General features: G+C 37.6%; 1 protein-coding gene across 8 annotated transcripts in view; it reads left to right on the forward strand.

The window, feature by feature from the left end:
- The first annotated feature begins 4,897 nt into the window (after positions 1-4,897).
- Positions 4,898-16,303, forward strand: part of LOC148864528 (protein SPA1-RELATED 2-like) — a 32,810-nt gene continuing 21,404 nt past the window's right edge. For 5 of the 8 annotated variants that reach the window (XR_016110097.1, XR_016110098.1, XM_088978966.1 and 2 more), the window contains exons 1-3: positions 4,898-5,289; positions 6,078-7,625; positions 9,125-9,282. Coding sequence is in view for 5 of the 8 variants with exons in the window: in XM_088978966.1 (XP_088835092.1) it covers positions 6,090-7,625; positions 9,125-9,282 (1,694 nt within the window). In the remaining 3 variants the exon portion in view is untranslated. Of the gene's footprint in view, positions 5,290-5,380; positions 5,554-6,077; positions 7,626-9,124; positions 9,283-16,303 lie in introns of those variants that run through there. The other 3 variants (XM_088978968.1, XM_088978970.1, XR_016110099.1) reach the window with 2 other exon arrangements.

The raw sequence follows: 16,303 nt of genomic DNA on the forward strand, positions 1-16,303 counted from the left end.
GAGACCTAGGGGTGTAAATGGATCGGATCATGATCTGATCTGATTTAAGATCCGGTCCTATTTGGTTGAATTCGAATCACCCCTATTTGGAGCTTCATATTGGATTCGATAATGGATCCAACCAGAAAACGGATCGGAATCGGATCACCCCTATCCGATCCGAGAAGATCCAATCCGATATATATTATATATTTATAAATATATATATATATATATATATATATATATATATATATATATAATACATATATTTGTTATTTATATATTTATAAATATACTTTTATAAATTTGTTATATTATTTATTTTTTATACAAAAACGTGTATATATGATGAAAATAATTAAAAAATACTTGTATTTTTTATTTCTACTTTATTTAAATTAGTATATTTTATTTTCTTTTAATAATTTATTAATTAAAAAAAAACAAGTCAGATCCGATCAGATCCGAAGATCCGACTTATGAATAAGATTTAAATTCAAATAAAATCTTATCAAATCCGATTGAGTCGAATCCGGCATAAACAATGTCGAATCGGATTTAAATATATCCTAATTCAAATCCAATCCAATCCATTTGCATTCCTATTGAGTAGATCTGTTCATGACATAAGCTAAAGCTCGAATTTTTTGCTAAAATTTCCGACCAGAAGCCCAGCCCGTGAACTGAGACCCAAATATAACGGTTAATAAACGTAGGGATCATAGTCAATTTACTGGTTGACGAGCTCACCCAAGTAATGACAAAGGAACTGGGCCTTTAAGTAAGAAAGAATTCAAAACTACTCTGATATAAGCAAAATTGTTTATTTTTTATTTTTTGAAATTTTGGCTGAAATAAATTGAAGCCAAATACTCAACTTAGTGTTTCTGCATACCCTATAAAAATCAAAGAATTCTAACATCTCATGGAATAGTACTGTCTCAAAATGCTGCCTCAAGTAAAATATAAAATTTTGGTTCTACGTGGCATCAATACAATCCACAAATCTACAAACTCGCTTCATTCTTTACTGTTATGAGACCAAACAAAAAAAAAAAAAAAAAAAAAAATCCACAAACTACAACAGTTTTGTAAAGAATGTGTGATTGAATGACCAAGTGATATGAATCAACTGGGCCTACACCCATCGTCGCAGTCGCAATAATTCGTGGCTGGCAGAGCTCTTGACCTCACAACCTACATCACTGAAATTCGAAAGACTAAAAATTGAAGTGGGCCGGCCGTCTCTGTGGGGAAACAGTATTTCACGTATGGTAATCGCTATGCTTTTTCAGCCAGATGGGTGACCCACCATTGTCAGTAGACCAATATTTGTACGAACAGCCATGGCTCCTTTGGATGCTTCCTCCACCAAAAGAAGAAAAACAATGACGTCTACCATTAGTTGGCTTAATCCTCTTTTCTTCTTTACTTCTTTGTTTATTAATAATACAACAGTACATGTTAAACCGGCCCCCACAGCCATGTGCGGCCAAACATGCTTTATTATTCATGGGCTACACCTACACAAATGGGGTATCCAGTTTCCTAAATCCATAATCGCCTCACCCTGCTGATACAATTCGATCCCATGTTTCTCTACAACCAGCCAAAGACTTTATCAACAACTCAGTCAGCACTAATCAGATTTGTTATTAATGCTCAGTTTGAAAGGAATATAAATACAAATATGTTGAGTGTAAAACCTTGTATTTTATATTTGTGCTCTAATAGTGTGTGATCTGGTTGCTTCTAGTTGGATAGTAATTCGGATGTTACGCGCTTAGTTGGTCGGTAGAATTACAAGATAGAAAAATTCTGAGAACCTGGAATAGTTCACCTGGTATGGTCGCTCCAATGCTTAAGTTAGTATTTGGTTATGCGAGCTAGTAATCTCAAGTGCAAGAGTGCTACTAAGTAGTAAATAGCGCATACCTTGTACCATTGAAGTAGGTGCCTTTATATAGGTGAGTTATCGTGGATCTCACGAAACACCTCTAAGATCCTCGACCCACACTGTCAAGAGTCCGTTCCACACCGGGAGATGGATATCATGCTAGCCGATAAGGCTTATCGTGTTTGTCTGATTTAGACGGGATGAGGATAAGACCCACAATCATGCGACATGATCCCAAAGAGTTCGGAGACAGCTGGTATGCTTTTAGAAGTTTGCTATGTATCACCTCAATAGGATTGGCCGTCCTGAGCTACTCGGACCTTGGTCCTGGCCGAGGTGACCGAGACACCCGAGGTGGGCCTGGCCTTCTGAGGTGATCGGAATACTGAGTCACTATCAGGTTGCATCCATGTGCCCACTGCTTACTAACTTAGCCTAATAAATGCTTCCAATAAGTCTTCCAACAGGGCATTACAACTGCACATAATGAAATTTCTCTGTGGACAACAATGGTAAAGAGATATTCTCATTGTGTGGCTGTAATGGATTGTTGGAATGGTGTTAGTGAAGGAGGTCTATAGATCACTATATCCTCGTGTTTTGTTTTCATAAAACTTCTCCTTCAGATAAGTAGAGGCATAGTTTATCTAGAATTGAGCTTTACACACTTATTAATGAGTTAGAAGTGTGATGAGGGGTACACATATAAAATCCATCTCTTTATTGGTCCTTTATTTTACCACAACCATTTAAGTATATAAAGTTCCCATCATTTCTTTCATTAAAAGACAAGAAAAAGGGAGAAAGCCGAAAAATAACCCATAACGCGATGCAAGTTCTAAGGTGAGATCTACGTATGCAGGTTGAATGACCCACATGTTAATAATCCTCACCGGTTCATATCACCTTTTTAAACCAATAGGTGTAAAACTCCATGATGCTTCTGATATTTACACCACTTTCAAACACAGCGTAAGGCTCGAATTGAAAAAGAGTCCAAATGTAAATATCTACAAAGCAAATACATACAAAATAATATAAAACATAAAGTTTTGCACTCTACAAATTTGCATTTGTACTTTGATGGTGTGCAATCCGGTTGTTCTCATTTGGATGGTAGATCGGATGATAGTTGTTTAATTGGTCGGTTGCTCCCAATTGGATGAAGGATTAGAGAATTCGGGGTGATTAACCCAATGTGGTCGCTTTGATGCTTAAGTTAGTAATTGATTGTGTGCGAGCTGAAAGTTTCAGAGTATGAGAACTAGTAAGCAGTAAATCGAGTGTACCTAGGTCACAGGGGTTGGTGTCCTTATATAGATAAATTGCCATGAGTCTCACGAAACACTCTCGAGATCCTTGCCCCGTGCTGATAGGAGTCTGTTCAACGTCGATAAGGCTTATCGGGTCCACTCGATTCAGGTTGAATGAGGATAAGACCTACAATCGTGCGGCGTGATTTCGAAGAGCTTAGAAACAGTTGGCATGCTTCTAGAAGTCGAGCTACATGTCATCTCGGTAGATTGGGCCTCCCTGAACTACTCGGACCTCGGTCCTTGCCAAGGTGCCCGAGACACCCAAAGTGGCAAGAAACAATGAGTCATAGTCCAATCACATCCACGTGTCTACTATTTAATAGGTCGGGTTAAATCACCCCTCATCGTACTCCTTTCAAACTGTTCTCATAAGGAATACATATTTCATCTCACAAAATCTGTCCTCCGGTCATTTGCAACCATGCATTAGCTAGGAACATCTTTATACTTGTATGATTTTTTTTTCATTCACGGGAAATATTCTCGATACATGGCTATAAATGCTATGAGGACAGTGTGAATTTGGACTTTAGAAGGACAAAATCCAAATTCTCCTCTAACCCAATCTGTTGGAATTATTAGAGCGGATTTTCAACCCATTGTAACCATTCATGATCTAAACTCCTTTAAACCGACTCGTAACATCCCATAAATTTCAGTTTTCTTAATACGAGGGAGAAGAGGGAAAGGGATGATGAAAAATGGAAGGGTGAAAAACTCAATCTTCCTACGTTCAAAAAACAGAAGAGCGGGGCAGGTAGGGTCAAGATAGTGGTGATGTGGCGGAACCAGCACCAGATGTTGTAAAGGAGAGGAGGGGTTGTGGCCCCGTGAAGGGACACGCTATGATCACGACCACATCCTTCGTAACGTGTTTGAATCGCCACGCTGGAGCCAGCACCGGCGTCGAACGTATGCGGCCACGCGATCCCTGTCTTTCCTATCACCAGCATCGCTGCAGGCGCCAACAACGACGTGGTTCCACTCCACTTAGAGAGAGAGAGAGGGGGGGGGGGTTGGTACGGAAAATAATACAATCCCCACTTTTACCGTAGCAATTGCCTTGAGTTAAGCTCTCCGTCTCCGTATAGCTTTACCGTGCAGATTGAGATTGGGTTTCGTAATTTGGAATTTTGGGGAGGAGGGCGTCTCGGTCAGGTGCCCTCTCTCTCTCGGCTCATCCGTCAAAGTTCAAACCAATGATGACATGTGGCGACCACCCACCATATGGTCCACACGCACACCCACGTTCCCCCAGGTGCCCACTATGCCACGACCTCAGTCAGATTAGAATTTGATCTTTTGGTTCTTGGCCACTTGATCATTTGATTTCATTCTTTTGACTGGCGGGTCATTGAGTGGTCGGAACCTTCGATTAGCACACAAATTTCTCGAACAACAACGGCTACGGCTAATCATGGAGGGAGGGAGAGGGAGTGATGTTGTCAACCGGTCGAATGGGTCGATTTTTTTTTTTTTTCACGTTCAATTTGTGGCTGTTGGATTGCGAGGGGACTACGTGGCGACACCACCCGGACTCCACTCCGGGATGTGATGAGATGAGAGCGTACTCCCTGTACATTATCCGTTGGATTAGTATATCATCTTTCCTAATTCCCGCCCCACTCTGTAATCTTGATAGAAAGCTGCTATTAGGAAAATTTAATTTAATTTTAATAAAAATATCTGTTTTTTTTTTTTTAATTTCCTCTTTACCGAACCTTAGGCTTCAGGGTTTCAACGCTCTCGTGGGCGGAGGGATGCTTGGCTGAGAGCCTGAGGTCCTGAGTAAATCAATGCAGTAAAAATAAAAAAAAAGGAAAAGAAAAATAAAATATAAATGAAGTGAATGATATATATGGATTTCGTAGATGTAAATAAAAAAATGGCGCAATTGTTCTATCTGCAAAATTTAAGAAAATCCTTTCAAAGAAAAAAGAAAATCCAGTCATCTTAGTTTCTGTTTTTCTTCTTTTAAAATCCTAGACCTGATAGGACGTCCTATTTTATTCGATTCTTCCTCCGCTCTGCTTTTGCTTCTGATTCTGAAAAGCTTGCTTAATGACAGAGAAGAGGAGATATTTTCCATTTCAGGCAAGTTTTCTGCCTCTTCGCCCTTTCCTTACTGTTACATGTTTAGGATTTCTAGGGTTTTTATTTGTTCTATTTTTTTTCTAGCTCTTTTGGGTTCTCTCTGCTGGGAATTGAGCCTTCGTGTTGTTGTAGATTTGCTTTAACGTGGTTTTTGGTTTGAATGTTTTTGGCGTTATTTTATGGATTTTTTTTGTTCTCGTCTATTCTTTTTTTTTTTTTTAGGGTTGAGTTCACGGATTAGCAGTAATCATTTGTTCAAATCAGGTTTGAATTGCTACGATTAGGCTTTCTTAAAACTCAAAATTTCATTGATAATTCAAGTTATGATCTGCAGCTTGTATGTTCCTTTCTCTGCGTCTCGAAACTTAGTTTATGTCATTCTTTTTATTACTAATTTTGATTATAAAAAAAATTGATCATCGTTTTTCTTGCTTTGTATTTTATCTATTGAAGAGAGTTTTAGGGCTTGCACTTTTCCTTTTATATTGTATTATAATCAAAATTTTCTTATGTTTATTGGACATTGCTTTAAGATTTGGGTTTATTTCGAGTTGTATCTGTGGTTGTTTTTTTCCTCTTTTTTTGTCTAGGATTAATTTTTTCTTATTTATTTATTTTAATTATAAATTAATTGTTGATTTGTTGAAGATAGTTTTTGAGGAAGTGGCGTTCAGACGGTTATCCATTTCTAACCTTTTTGCTTATTCTCTTTTCAGATGATGCAATTATTCCCACGTTTCCCTGTGCATGGTTCTTTTAATTTCTGACTAAACCTCTCCGTTTTGCAGAGAACATAGTACATGCAATTGAATGAAGTCTCTTTGTATGGGATGGAAGGAACAGGTGAAGAAATGACTGCAAATGATGCCGTGGAAGGTGTACACCTCAGAAGGAAAGAAAACGATCATGCTCTGAAACCAAGCAACCACAATATGTTGGATCCATCCACCATGTTTATATCTCTGGGGAGTGGTTGGGCCGAGAGCTCACCCCAAGGATTTACAGATGCTTTACATAGTCGGAGCTTAAACAGATGTGTAAGCTCTTTAGCTGGATCAGAACCTATGTGTGCTAGCCCTCATTCTATTAATGATGCTGGAGTAATGGTTGAAGAATTAACATTGAATAATTACAAGAACCCAAATTTATCTGTACATGATAGCTCAAACAATCGGGAGGGAACAGTGGTTAGGCAGGGCAAGTGGCAAATCCTGTATCAGTTAGCAGGTGGGTTGGGAAGTGAGAGTTCACATGGACATACGGTGTCCAAAGACAAGGAACCAGTCATGTCAAGTGGAGAAGAGGATTTTGGTAGTATGTTTCTCCCAGAACTTTGGTCTCAGAAGCACCTGCCCTATAAGCAATCCAATCAGGAAGGCAATGAGATCTCTAAACAAAATGGTAATGACAATGCTGTCTTGAATGATGGACTACTTCCAGGAGGCATTCGGACAAAGGTTCTATCTGCATCTGGCTTTTCTCAATATTTTGTCAAGAATACCTTAAAGGGAAAGGGAGTTGTATTTAATTGTCCAGAAACTCGTGATGGTGTTGCTGCCATGGGCCAAAATAATGAGAAGGCTGCTTACGTTACTAGGGTAGCTTCTGATCCATCACATCATTCAAGTGCAAAAACCAGAGATCCACCCCCACGTATTGCTGCTGGGGCTGGCCTTGATTCGTTTCATGATGAAACTAGTTTAAGAGAGTGGCTGAAACCTGGGTCCTGTAAAATAAATAAAGTTGAGAGTCTCTATATATTTAGGCAAATTTTGGAGCTGGTGGATCACTTGCACTCCCAAGGAATTGCCTTGCAAGATATGCGGCCATCTTGTTTCAAATTATTGTCTCCAAATCGGATCAAGTATGTTGGTTCGCTGGTTCAGAAAGAACCATTAGAGAGTGTTAAGGATCAAGATATTCCCTATCCAGAACATCCTTCCTGTAGGAAGAGATCCTTGGATCAGGATTTACATGCATACAATGGTTTAAATATAAAGCATCAAAGGTTGGATGAGAACATGGCATTTGCTCAGCGACATCACCGGCTCCCGATTAGATCTGGCTCCAAGCATGAAGCAGTAAATGGGCTTGATGTGAATAATATGTGCATGCAGGAACCTGGGTATGATTTCATTCGATGGCATAACCCAAATACAGACCAGAAGACTCTAAACATGCCTGGAAGCCCAAGTGTATCAATTACAACTAGACAGCAGCTACTTTCGGTAAATGTTCAGTTGGAAGAGAAGTGGTATACTAGTCCAGAGGAGCAGAGTAACAGGGGGTGCACGTTCTCTTCCAACATCTACAGCCTTGGGGTTCTTCTGTTTGAGGTGTGAATATGGTCTTCTCAAACCTCACTGTGCATTTATGTCTCATGTGAAGTTTATTTCTCATTACCTTTCTCTGCTGTTAATTTTCTACTTATTGGTTTTCATTGCATGTAATTTATGTTGGTGTCATGCAAACTAATATATTATTATACAAAAATAAACTCATAAAAATTGTGATGAAACTATACATTACTTAGCCAAATTTAGGAAAAAGAAGAAGAAAACTGAAATTTGTGTATTCATAGCTGTACTCAGAACCATGTTTTAAAAGACGTGCCTAGGCTCATAGGCAACACTCATTTTTTAGGGTGTGCTTCCTTTTTTTTTGGATCATTGTGCTTCCTTATTTGCCATATTTGGCTTTTTGAAATATTTACTCTTTCAGAATTTAGACTTGTGTATACCTGTATATTATCTTTTGAGTTTCTTTCTCAAAAGTGGTGCTTCACTTCATTCAGGTGCACATGCCTTGCCTTGCGTCTCAGTATCTATGCATCCCTTGTTTTGTCGTGGCTCTTGCTTTTAAAACAAACTTGGAAAATAAATCTTTACTACATATGTTTATGCAAATCTCTTTATACATTTGTGCCATTTGAGTGTCCCTGAAGGACAGGCAAGAGGCAACCTGAACTTTCTCATTCCTTTTTGTCCTGTATTAAGCATTCCTGTCAGAAGAAAACCAATAAGATTTGCTGTCGTGGAATATCTTTGATCTCCATAACAGTCAATGTGAGCTCTTTCCACCCTTCTGTCCTGTTTGTTATCCCTTTCAGAAGAGAACTGATAAGGTTTACTGTCGTGTTCAATAGACTTATGGTGTCAGTTTTAGTTTGTAACTTAATGATCTTTTCTGCTTTTTTGGTAGAAATTACCTTTTTTCCATGCTAAGAGAACTGGACCAGACCAACTGATCTGACCAGTAAAACCGTGAACTAGTTCATCAGCCAGTTTGGTCAGGCTCTAAAAACCGGTCATAACTGGCCAGCCATCTGTTCTAAGTGGGGAATCAGTGAACTGATCTTGATTTCATAAAATCGACCGGTTTTTATTCAATTTTTTTTTTTTTTTTTAAACTTCTGGAGGCTATAACTTTGCATTCACTTGTCCATTTTGGGTAACCTTTTGCGGTCTATGCATTTGAAGGTGCCTTGCCCCACTATTTTTTTTTTCCAAAAAATGCCTTTTTTGGCCTCAAATCTTAATTTTTAGGATAAAAATTAAAACTAAAATAAAAAGTGTATATGTTGTATGCAGAATATAATTATATATTTTAAATATATGCATATAATTAATATTATTATGTATATATTATATAATTATGTATGCTGTACACACACACATATACATGTACATGTGTCACCGGTTGAACCAGTGACCCGCGACCTGGAGGGAAAAATTGTTCAGCCTCCAGGTCAGTTTCTAATTTATCAAATTTTTTCTTCCTAGAAATTGAGTAGAAAGTATGAATTTTGGAACTAATTTTGGGCCATTACAATCAGTTATTTAGCTATTTTGAATCATGGGAAGTGCATGCAAAAGCAATGTTGGATCTTCGCCATCGGATTCTTCCTCCAATCTTCCTGTCAGAATATCCCAAGGAGGCTGGATTCTGTCTTTGGCTTCTTCATCCTGAACCTTCATCCCGGCCAACAACAAGGTATTGTGTGTTGCCTTTATGTTACTATGTTCTTCTGCAACTACTGTGATCTATGTAGAGTCTAGAACAGTGTTGTAAAAGTGCCTGGCATGTCAAGACATTACTGTTTAATAATGTTGGAGTTACTATTAACCAAATATTTTGTGAATATATGTATGAAGTTCTCTGGTTAGTTGTAGTGGAGATTTGGGGTCAATTTCGTAGCCACTAGGGTTGGGCCGTTGGGGGGGGGGTATGGGCCTAGAGGATGGACTACCCCCATCGTGTAGCCCTAATGAAGCAAAAAAGAAAAAAAAGAGAGGTAACTTTAACAAAAGAATGTATGATGGTCTCTTAATAGCGGGAACCACATTAAAACTAGGTAATCAGAAACTTCTAGCAAATAACAGATGGAGTAAGAGATTTAGGTTTTGTTCAGATCTTCTGTTTCCCTACCACTACAACTACTTCTCTTGCAGGTTACCAATCAAAACCTAACAAGTCTCCCAACCTCGTCTGACATTCGTTCTTCATATGGTCATCTTTTCATCTCTCCCAAAACTTTGTTGGTGCTGAAAACTGACACAAAAGACTACAAAGGCTGAAGTCTTAGCGGCTCTCACTGGAATCAGGACTGCTATAGATTTGGGAATCACGAACTTAACAATTGAAGGTGATTCAACAAACACAATTAGGTGGATAGAAGGAAGAGCTGAAGGTACTTGGAGATTGGTGCATTACATTTCTGAAACAAGAGACATTATAAATAACATGATTGCAAGTATGGTTTGGGTTCCTAGGAGCTGAATGTAGTCGCTGATGGTTTAACTAAATCTGGGATCCACAGGGAATTTTTGTATAGTGATAGCATTCTTCCTTTGTAATCTGTGTCTGTCTGTCTGTCAGTCTCTCTTTCTTCCCTTTATGTACATTTTCTCATTTTCTCTTATTTATTGTAATGAAACGTCCGTTACCTTTTCTAAAAAAAGCATAGAAGAAGATGACAAGAAGAAAAAACCTGTGGGTGCTGCTGGAAATCAAGAAGAAGAGGAAAACTATGATCCCCATTAAAAGGAGACTTTGATTTTCTGAAAGGAGGTTGCTATGGCTGATACAATCCCCATTAAAAGCTTCTTCTCCCTCTGAGGTTTTTTGATGTTTTAAAGGTAACCACAGATCTGGAACTTCTTTAGTCCATTATTAAAAGTGAAGGACAACATCCAATTTCCACCCCAAACTACATATTAAAAAAAAAAGGCCATGGCATGGAATGTAGTTTGGGGTGGAAATTAGATGTCATCCTTCAAGAATGGACTAAAGGAGTTAGTCCTTCCATGCTACGACCATTACAACGAGACCGGTCTTTATGTCATCAGAAATGCTATTCTATCATCTACCCAGACTTCAGATAACATGGCAACTAAAAAGTGTGCAATAATAGACTGCATTTACTTGCCTGAATCTGCGACTTATGAGTTCAAAGAGCATTTAGGTGATGAAGCTCAATCTCTTGCATTTATTTTTTATCAGAAATTAAACATTTATTAATTCATTAATTACTGATTAAAGTACATGAGTTTTAAAGTTTCAGCCATAGTTTTCAAGGCGTTTAGGCGATTCTGGGCGACACTGGGGTGCCTAGTCACCAAGTTGCCTAGGCGATAAAAATTTTATAATATAAAAATCAGACTTTTGGCTAGTTTCCTAGTTTTATATACCATTCAGCATGTATGTTAATTGAAAAAATAGCCTCATCACATCTAAAAGATAAAAATCTTTTGCATATATTAATTTCATTATTTTAAAAAATAATACTACTATAATAAGTATTTAATAGAGAAAATTTATATTAATTAGCAGCTAAAGATGGCTATCAACTTTATATGATAAATATTCAAGATGGAAAGTAAAATAGAGAAAAAAAAACAATGATGGATTCTCTGTTTTATTTAATTAGAGAGAGAGAAAATAGAAAAAGTAACTTTATTATTCTATTCTTTCTTTCCTCTTTCTTTTCTTTCTTCTTTCTTTCTTTCTTTTTCTCTTCTCAAAACCCTTTGATCTTTTAAATTTCAATAGTAAAACATTAAAACAAAGTATAATTGATATATAGCATATAATAAAATGTATTAACACATAAATTAATAAGATACAGCAATATAAATGATATTATAAAAGGCGCCCGCCTTGTTCTTTTTGTCACCTAGGCGACGCCTTGACAACTATGGTTTCATTAATGTAGTGGCCCTGCTTACAACAGATTATAAATTAGCCCAGAATAAAGTCGGTCTGTTGCTCCTTGTTTGGCTAGGACATCCACCAATCCATTTGCTTTCCTTTTTACCCATCCAAAACTAGAATTAAACCTTGCAAGTGGGTCAATTTCTCTGAAGACAAATCTGAACTTCCAAGGTGCTGAGCTGATTTGCTTTGCCCAAGATATGGCAGGAGTGAATCTCCTTCAATTTCCAGTTCTGTTTCTCCAATCTTTTCAGCCAGTTTCAAGCCTTGTAGGAGAGCCAAAGTTTCAGCCTGAATTGAGTCACCAATGCGTGGTCCTGAGAATAGTGCCACAACTTCTCCTTGATGATTTCCAAACACTCCCCCATACGTGCTCTTCCTGGATTACCCAAAGAACTCCCATCATTTTAGTTTATTTGGTGCAGGTGGTTTCCAATCCATTCTCACACTTTCTCTATGTAAATCTGTTTGTAACACTTCAGTCCAGTTTCTTAGAATGCCATTTATAGGGACATTCCTGAAGAGTTCCATGGTTTTAACCCAATTTGCAGAACTGATTTTTATAGCTTCAATCACTTCCTCCTTTGATTTGCTTTTTTCATTAAAGATTCTTTGATGCTGACATTTGAAAAGAAGGTGCTGGCAATTTGACATTGGTGTTGATGACATGGGTGGTTTATGTGATGGCAATTGGTTATGACAGGGAAGTCAATATCAGGAAAAATGAGAATATTGCATGTGATAATGCAAGGTGCCAACTGGTAAGGTCTCTTGCTGGTCGTAGCGGAGACTTGGGATCGAATCCCGCCCCCATCTGCTGTTGTGTAGCCCTTCAAACAGGTATCATAAAAAAAATAAAGAACATTGCATGTGAGAATGGCCATATGCTGGAGGAATGTCGGACAAGGTTAGGACAGTTGTTAGGTTTTTATTGGGTAACCTCCAAGAAAAGCAGGGGAAGGGTATGTGCAGATCCTGAGTCAATAGAAACACCAATGAGTGTAGTGATTTAAAAGGCGTACCTAGGTGCACAGGCGAGGCGCATTTTAGGGTAGGCACCCCGCCCAGGTCCTAGGCGCAGCCCATTCAAAAGGCACACGCCTAGTGTGTGTGCCTTGCGCCTTAGCCCAGGCGTGTGCATGTAATATGTCACATTAGCTACTTGATGTAATTGAGAAAAAAAGAGATTTGTGGGTTTTATATGCTTGAAAATGTTTTATATGAATGATTTCATTTTTAAATTCTCATTTGAATATGCTTTACATATTATGTTTATGTATTTTAATTTTAGATAGTAGGTTTTTTAAAACATTTATTTTAAAATTTAAGTTTATATTTTTATTAATATTATGTTTTATAATTTTTTGCATTTATTTTGAATTTTTTGGATTTTTTTGACTTTTTTTTTAATTTTTAGCCTTTTTTTTTAAATTGTGCGCCTCGCCTTGCACCTTTTTTGCATCTTTTGCTTTTAAAACACAGAGTGAGTGTCTAACTTCTGCACCTGACTTACAGGTGTATAATATGAGAGTTTGATCCCAGAAGTTACTTCTATGTTAATTTGATGTTTTTAGGGTTGAATGACCTTGTTTCTTGCTTCCTTTTTGTGTTTGATTAGATGTTCCAAGTAAGCAGTTCTGAGGTAGGTGGGGATCTTTTATCAATGTGAAATTTCCTAGTTAATTTTCTGTTTATGTTGACAGTCTCGTGCAAAGCATGTACCTCAACTTTTTTAGACAAAAGGATTAACCTCTTTCTTTGATTTGACCAGAAGAAAAAAAATAATGAAATCACCTTTCCCATGCTACTCTTTTTTTTCCAGTTGCCAACCAAATCAAATTAAAATTTGATGGGTGAAACAGCCTGGGTAAACCTGGATTTTGAGGCATAAGAGGGGAGTCATAGACAGTGATTTAAAAGCCATGCCTCAGGCTCGCTTAGGCGCATAGGTGAGGCACATTTTAGGGTAGACACTTCGCCCAGGTCCTAGGTGCAGCCCTTTCAAAAGGCACACGCCTGGTGCGCCTAGGCATGCACTTTTTGCTTTTTTTTTCACCCTAATGGCTAGGCCGGGGGCTCCGCCCCTAGACCGTTTGCTCGCTCACCGAAGCTTTGAGAACCCCTATTTGGTAATATTGTTCATTCATTCATCCTACTAAAATATCTTCTTAAAAGCAATTAAAATTATAAAATCATTATTTTTTGTGTGAGAACTAAGAATCTAGGACCCTAACATGGACTTATTTGGGCTTGCCTCGAGGGGTATGGCACAAAGGCGACTGGTAGAATTAGGAATGTAACATGTTTTATGTCACATTAGCTACCTGAAGTAATGCAATTAAAGAAAAAAAAAAGAGATTGTGGGCTTTACATGCTTGAAAATGTTTTTTATGTTTAATTTTGTTTTTAAATTTTCATTTGAATATGCTTTACATGTTATGTTTATGTATTTTACTTTTAGATAATAGGTTTTTTAAAACCATTAATTTTAAAATTTAAATTTCTCATTAATATTATGTTTAATATTTTTGATATTTTTGCTTTTTTTGAATTCTTTGATTTTTTTTTGAATTTTCTGACTTCTTTTTTGAGTTTTTAGCATTTGTTTTTTGTATTTTTGCGCCTTGCTTCAAAAAGGCACCTCGAGCGCAAATTGGCCCTTGCGCCCTTGCCCTTTTAAAACATTGGTCATAGATTGTTATGGGATTGTCTTAACCATGTACTCTAGAGTCCAGACCAATAGTCTAGGGAGACTTCAAGAGCTTAATTACTTGAGGCATTACAGGGACTGAGGATGCACAGATAACTAAATTGTGGAAACATATTAGTGGAATGGGATTCTAGGGTGGTGGTGGGTTGGTTAAACGTAAATAGGCAGGGGCAGTTGGAACACTGACACAATGATTTATGAGGGAGATGAGATATTTAGTGAGGGAACTGGGAGTCACTTTCTCCCAAGTTAAAAGATCAACAAACAGTGTATCCAATGCAATGGCCAAACAAGGGGTAAACAAGGTTCATATGTTTTGGGGTCAATTGTCTGAAAAATGAACATAATGAGTAAGTGAAGGCCACAAGGGGTTAGGTAGCTGAAACTAGTCTCTCAAGAAATCGTTCAACCTAAGCTTAGGCTATTAGGTGAGGTCCCTGAATAGGTTTTTATTCTCTAGCGTGCCCCTTACGGCCTTACCTGAAAGCCTATTGGGCTTGAATTGTGCACAAGCAAGGCCCTCCCATACCTTGTGCTGGAATTTAATTAATTATAATGGGGGCAATGAGGATCGAACACTAGACCACTTGATCAAACAGACTCTAATAGGTTTTTATTCTCTAACATAGTCTAAAGTTGAGGAATGGTTGGCAGGATCAGCTTATGTTTTTTTACTCCATAATTAATACAATTTTAATGGTTACCAATAAAAAATGAAGTTACTGAAATGAGTACGAGGATCCTTAGAGAACAAAATATTGCCAACCACACTGATTTCCTCACTATGTTTTTGTTACAGTTATCCTCTTTATCCCAGAATGCCCTACACAAGGTTAAAGCTCTCATTTGTTAGCAAGAAACTTTACTACATATGGCACTTTTTTTTTTGTTTTTGTTTTTTTGATTGGAAACGGTAACTTGTTATCCTCTTTATCCCAGAATGCCCTACACAAGGTTAAAGCTCTCATTTGTTAGCAAGAAACTTTAGTACATATGGCACATCTTGCCCGGATACGGTCCAATTTATCATCACGACATCACTTTGCAGTCCCCTTCTACTTGTAATTCTGTTCAGCCAGCTCTTGAAGCTAATTTTAACCCTTGTAAAAAGCCAAAAGTTTTGCTTCCAAAGAATTTCCATTTCCAACTGGCCCTAGAAAACTAAGTAGAATGGTTGCACGGTCATCACTCATCTCTAGCCACTCCTCTAATGCCTGAAGCAACTGAGTTGCCTTAATTGCTTCGATCAAAACCTTACTTCTAACTTGTTCCAGATCCATTCATCCTGTAAATCTTTGCTTTCTTCTAAGAGAGTATTCCACACAACTGCTTCCTGGTCTTGCATTAAATCATCCCTGGTCATTCTCTTAAAGTCTTAATTAGTCAACACCTAAGGGATGACTCCCATCATGATAAAATCTATCATGTAGTGTACATTATTTTTTTATCAGCAACAGAAAAAATCTTTTATTAATTCAGGAAAAAAAATTACAATAATATGAGTAGCCTTGGCTACCCCAAACTCTTAGGACAATAGCAATACCATATTCTTATAGTTAGAGATGAGCCCAAAAACAATTCCTTAAATTGACCCCTAAGCAAAATAATCAGCTAAGTTGATTACTGATCTATGTACCCATTGCACATTCACCTGCATATCTTTTGAAAATCTTTTAAATTTCTTAACTTCATTTCTGAAATACCATGGAACTTTATCATTATATTTCAGCCAGCTAATGATCACCTTTGAGTCTCCTTCAACCAACAACTTCCTGATCCCTATCTCCCATGCCTTTTGGACCCCAAAATATACAGCTGCCTTTAGTTCTACATTATTTCCTTTTTTTTTTTTCCTTCAAAACTTCACGCTTTCCTTTTACCCCTAGGGTCAACAAAATTGCAACTCTAGTACAATGCCATATCATTTGCTGCCTCCATGCATGACAAAGAAACTCTGTGAAGAGTACAGCTTACAAGCATTTGATGGTAGCATTTAAGATACCTCAAAGAGAGACAAAATAGTTCAATTCCTGAGATGCAAAATGGCAATAGAATACAATTTATACTCTTCCACTATTAAAATAGAGGATG

The sequence above is a fragment of the Nelumbo lutea genome, chromosome 3, assembly GCF_056320005.1.
Source record: "Nelumbo lutea isolate HS-2025 chromosome 3, American lotus-T2T, whole genome shotgun sequence".
NCBI lineage: Eukaryota > Viridiplantae > Streptophyta > Magnoliopsida > Proteales > Nelumbonaceae > Nelumbo > Nelumbo lutea.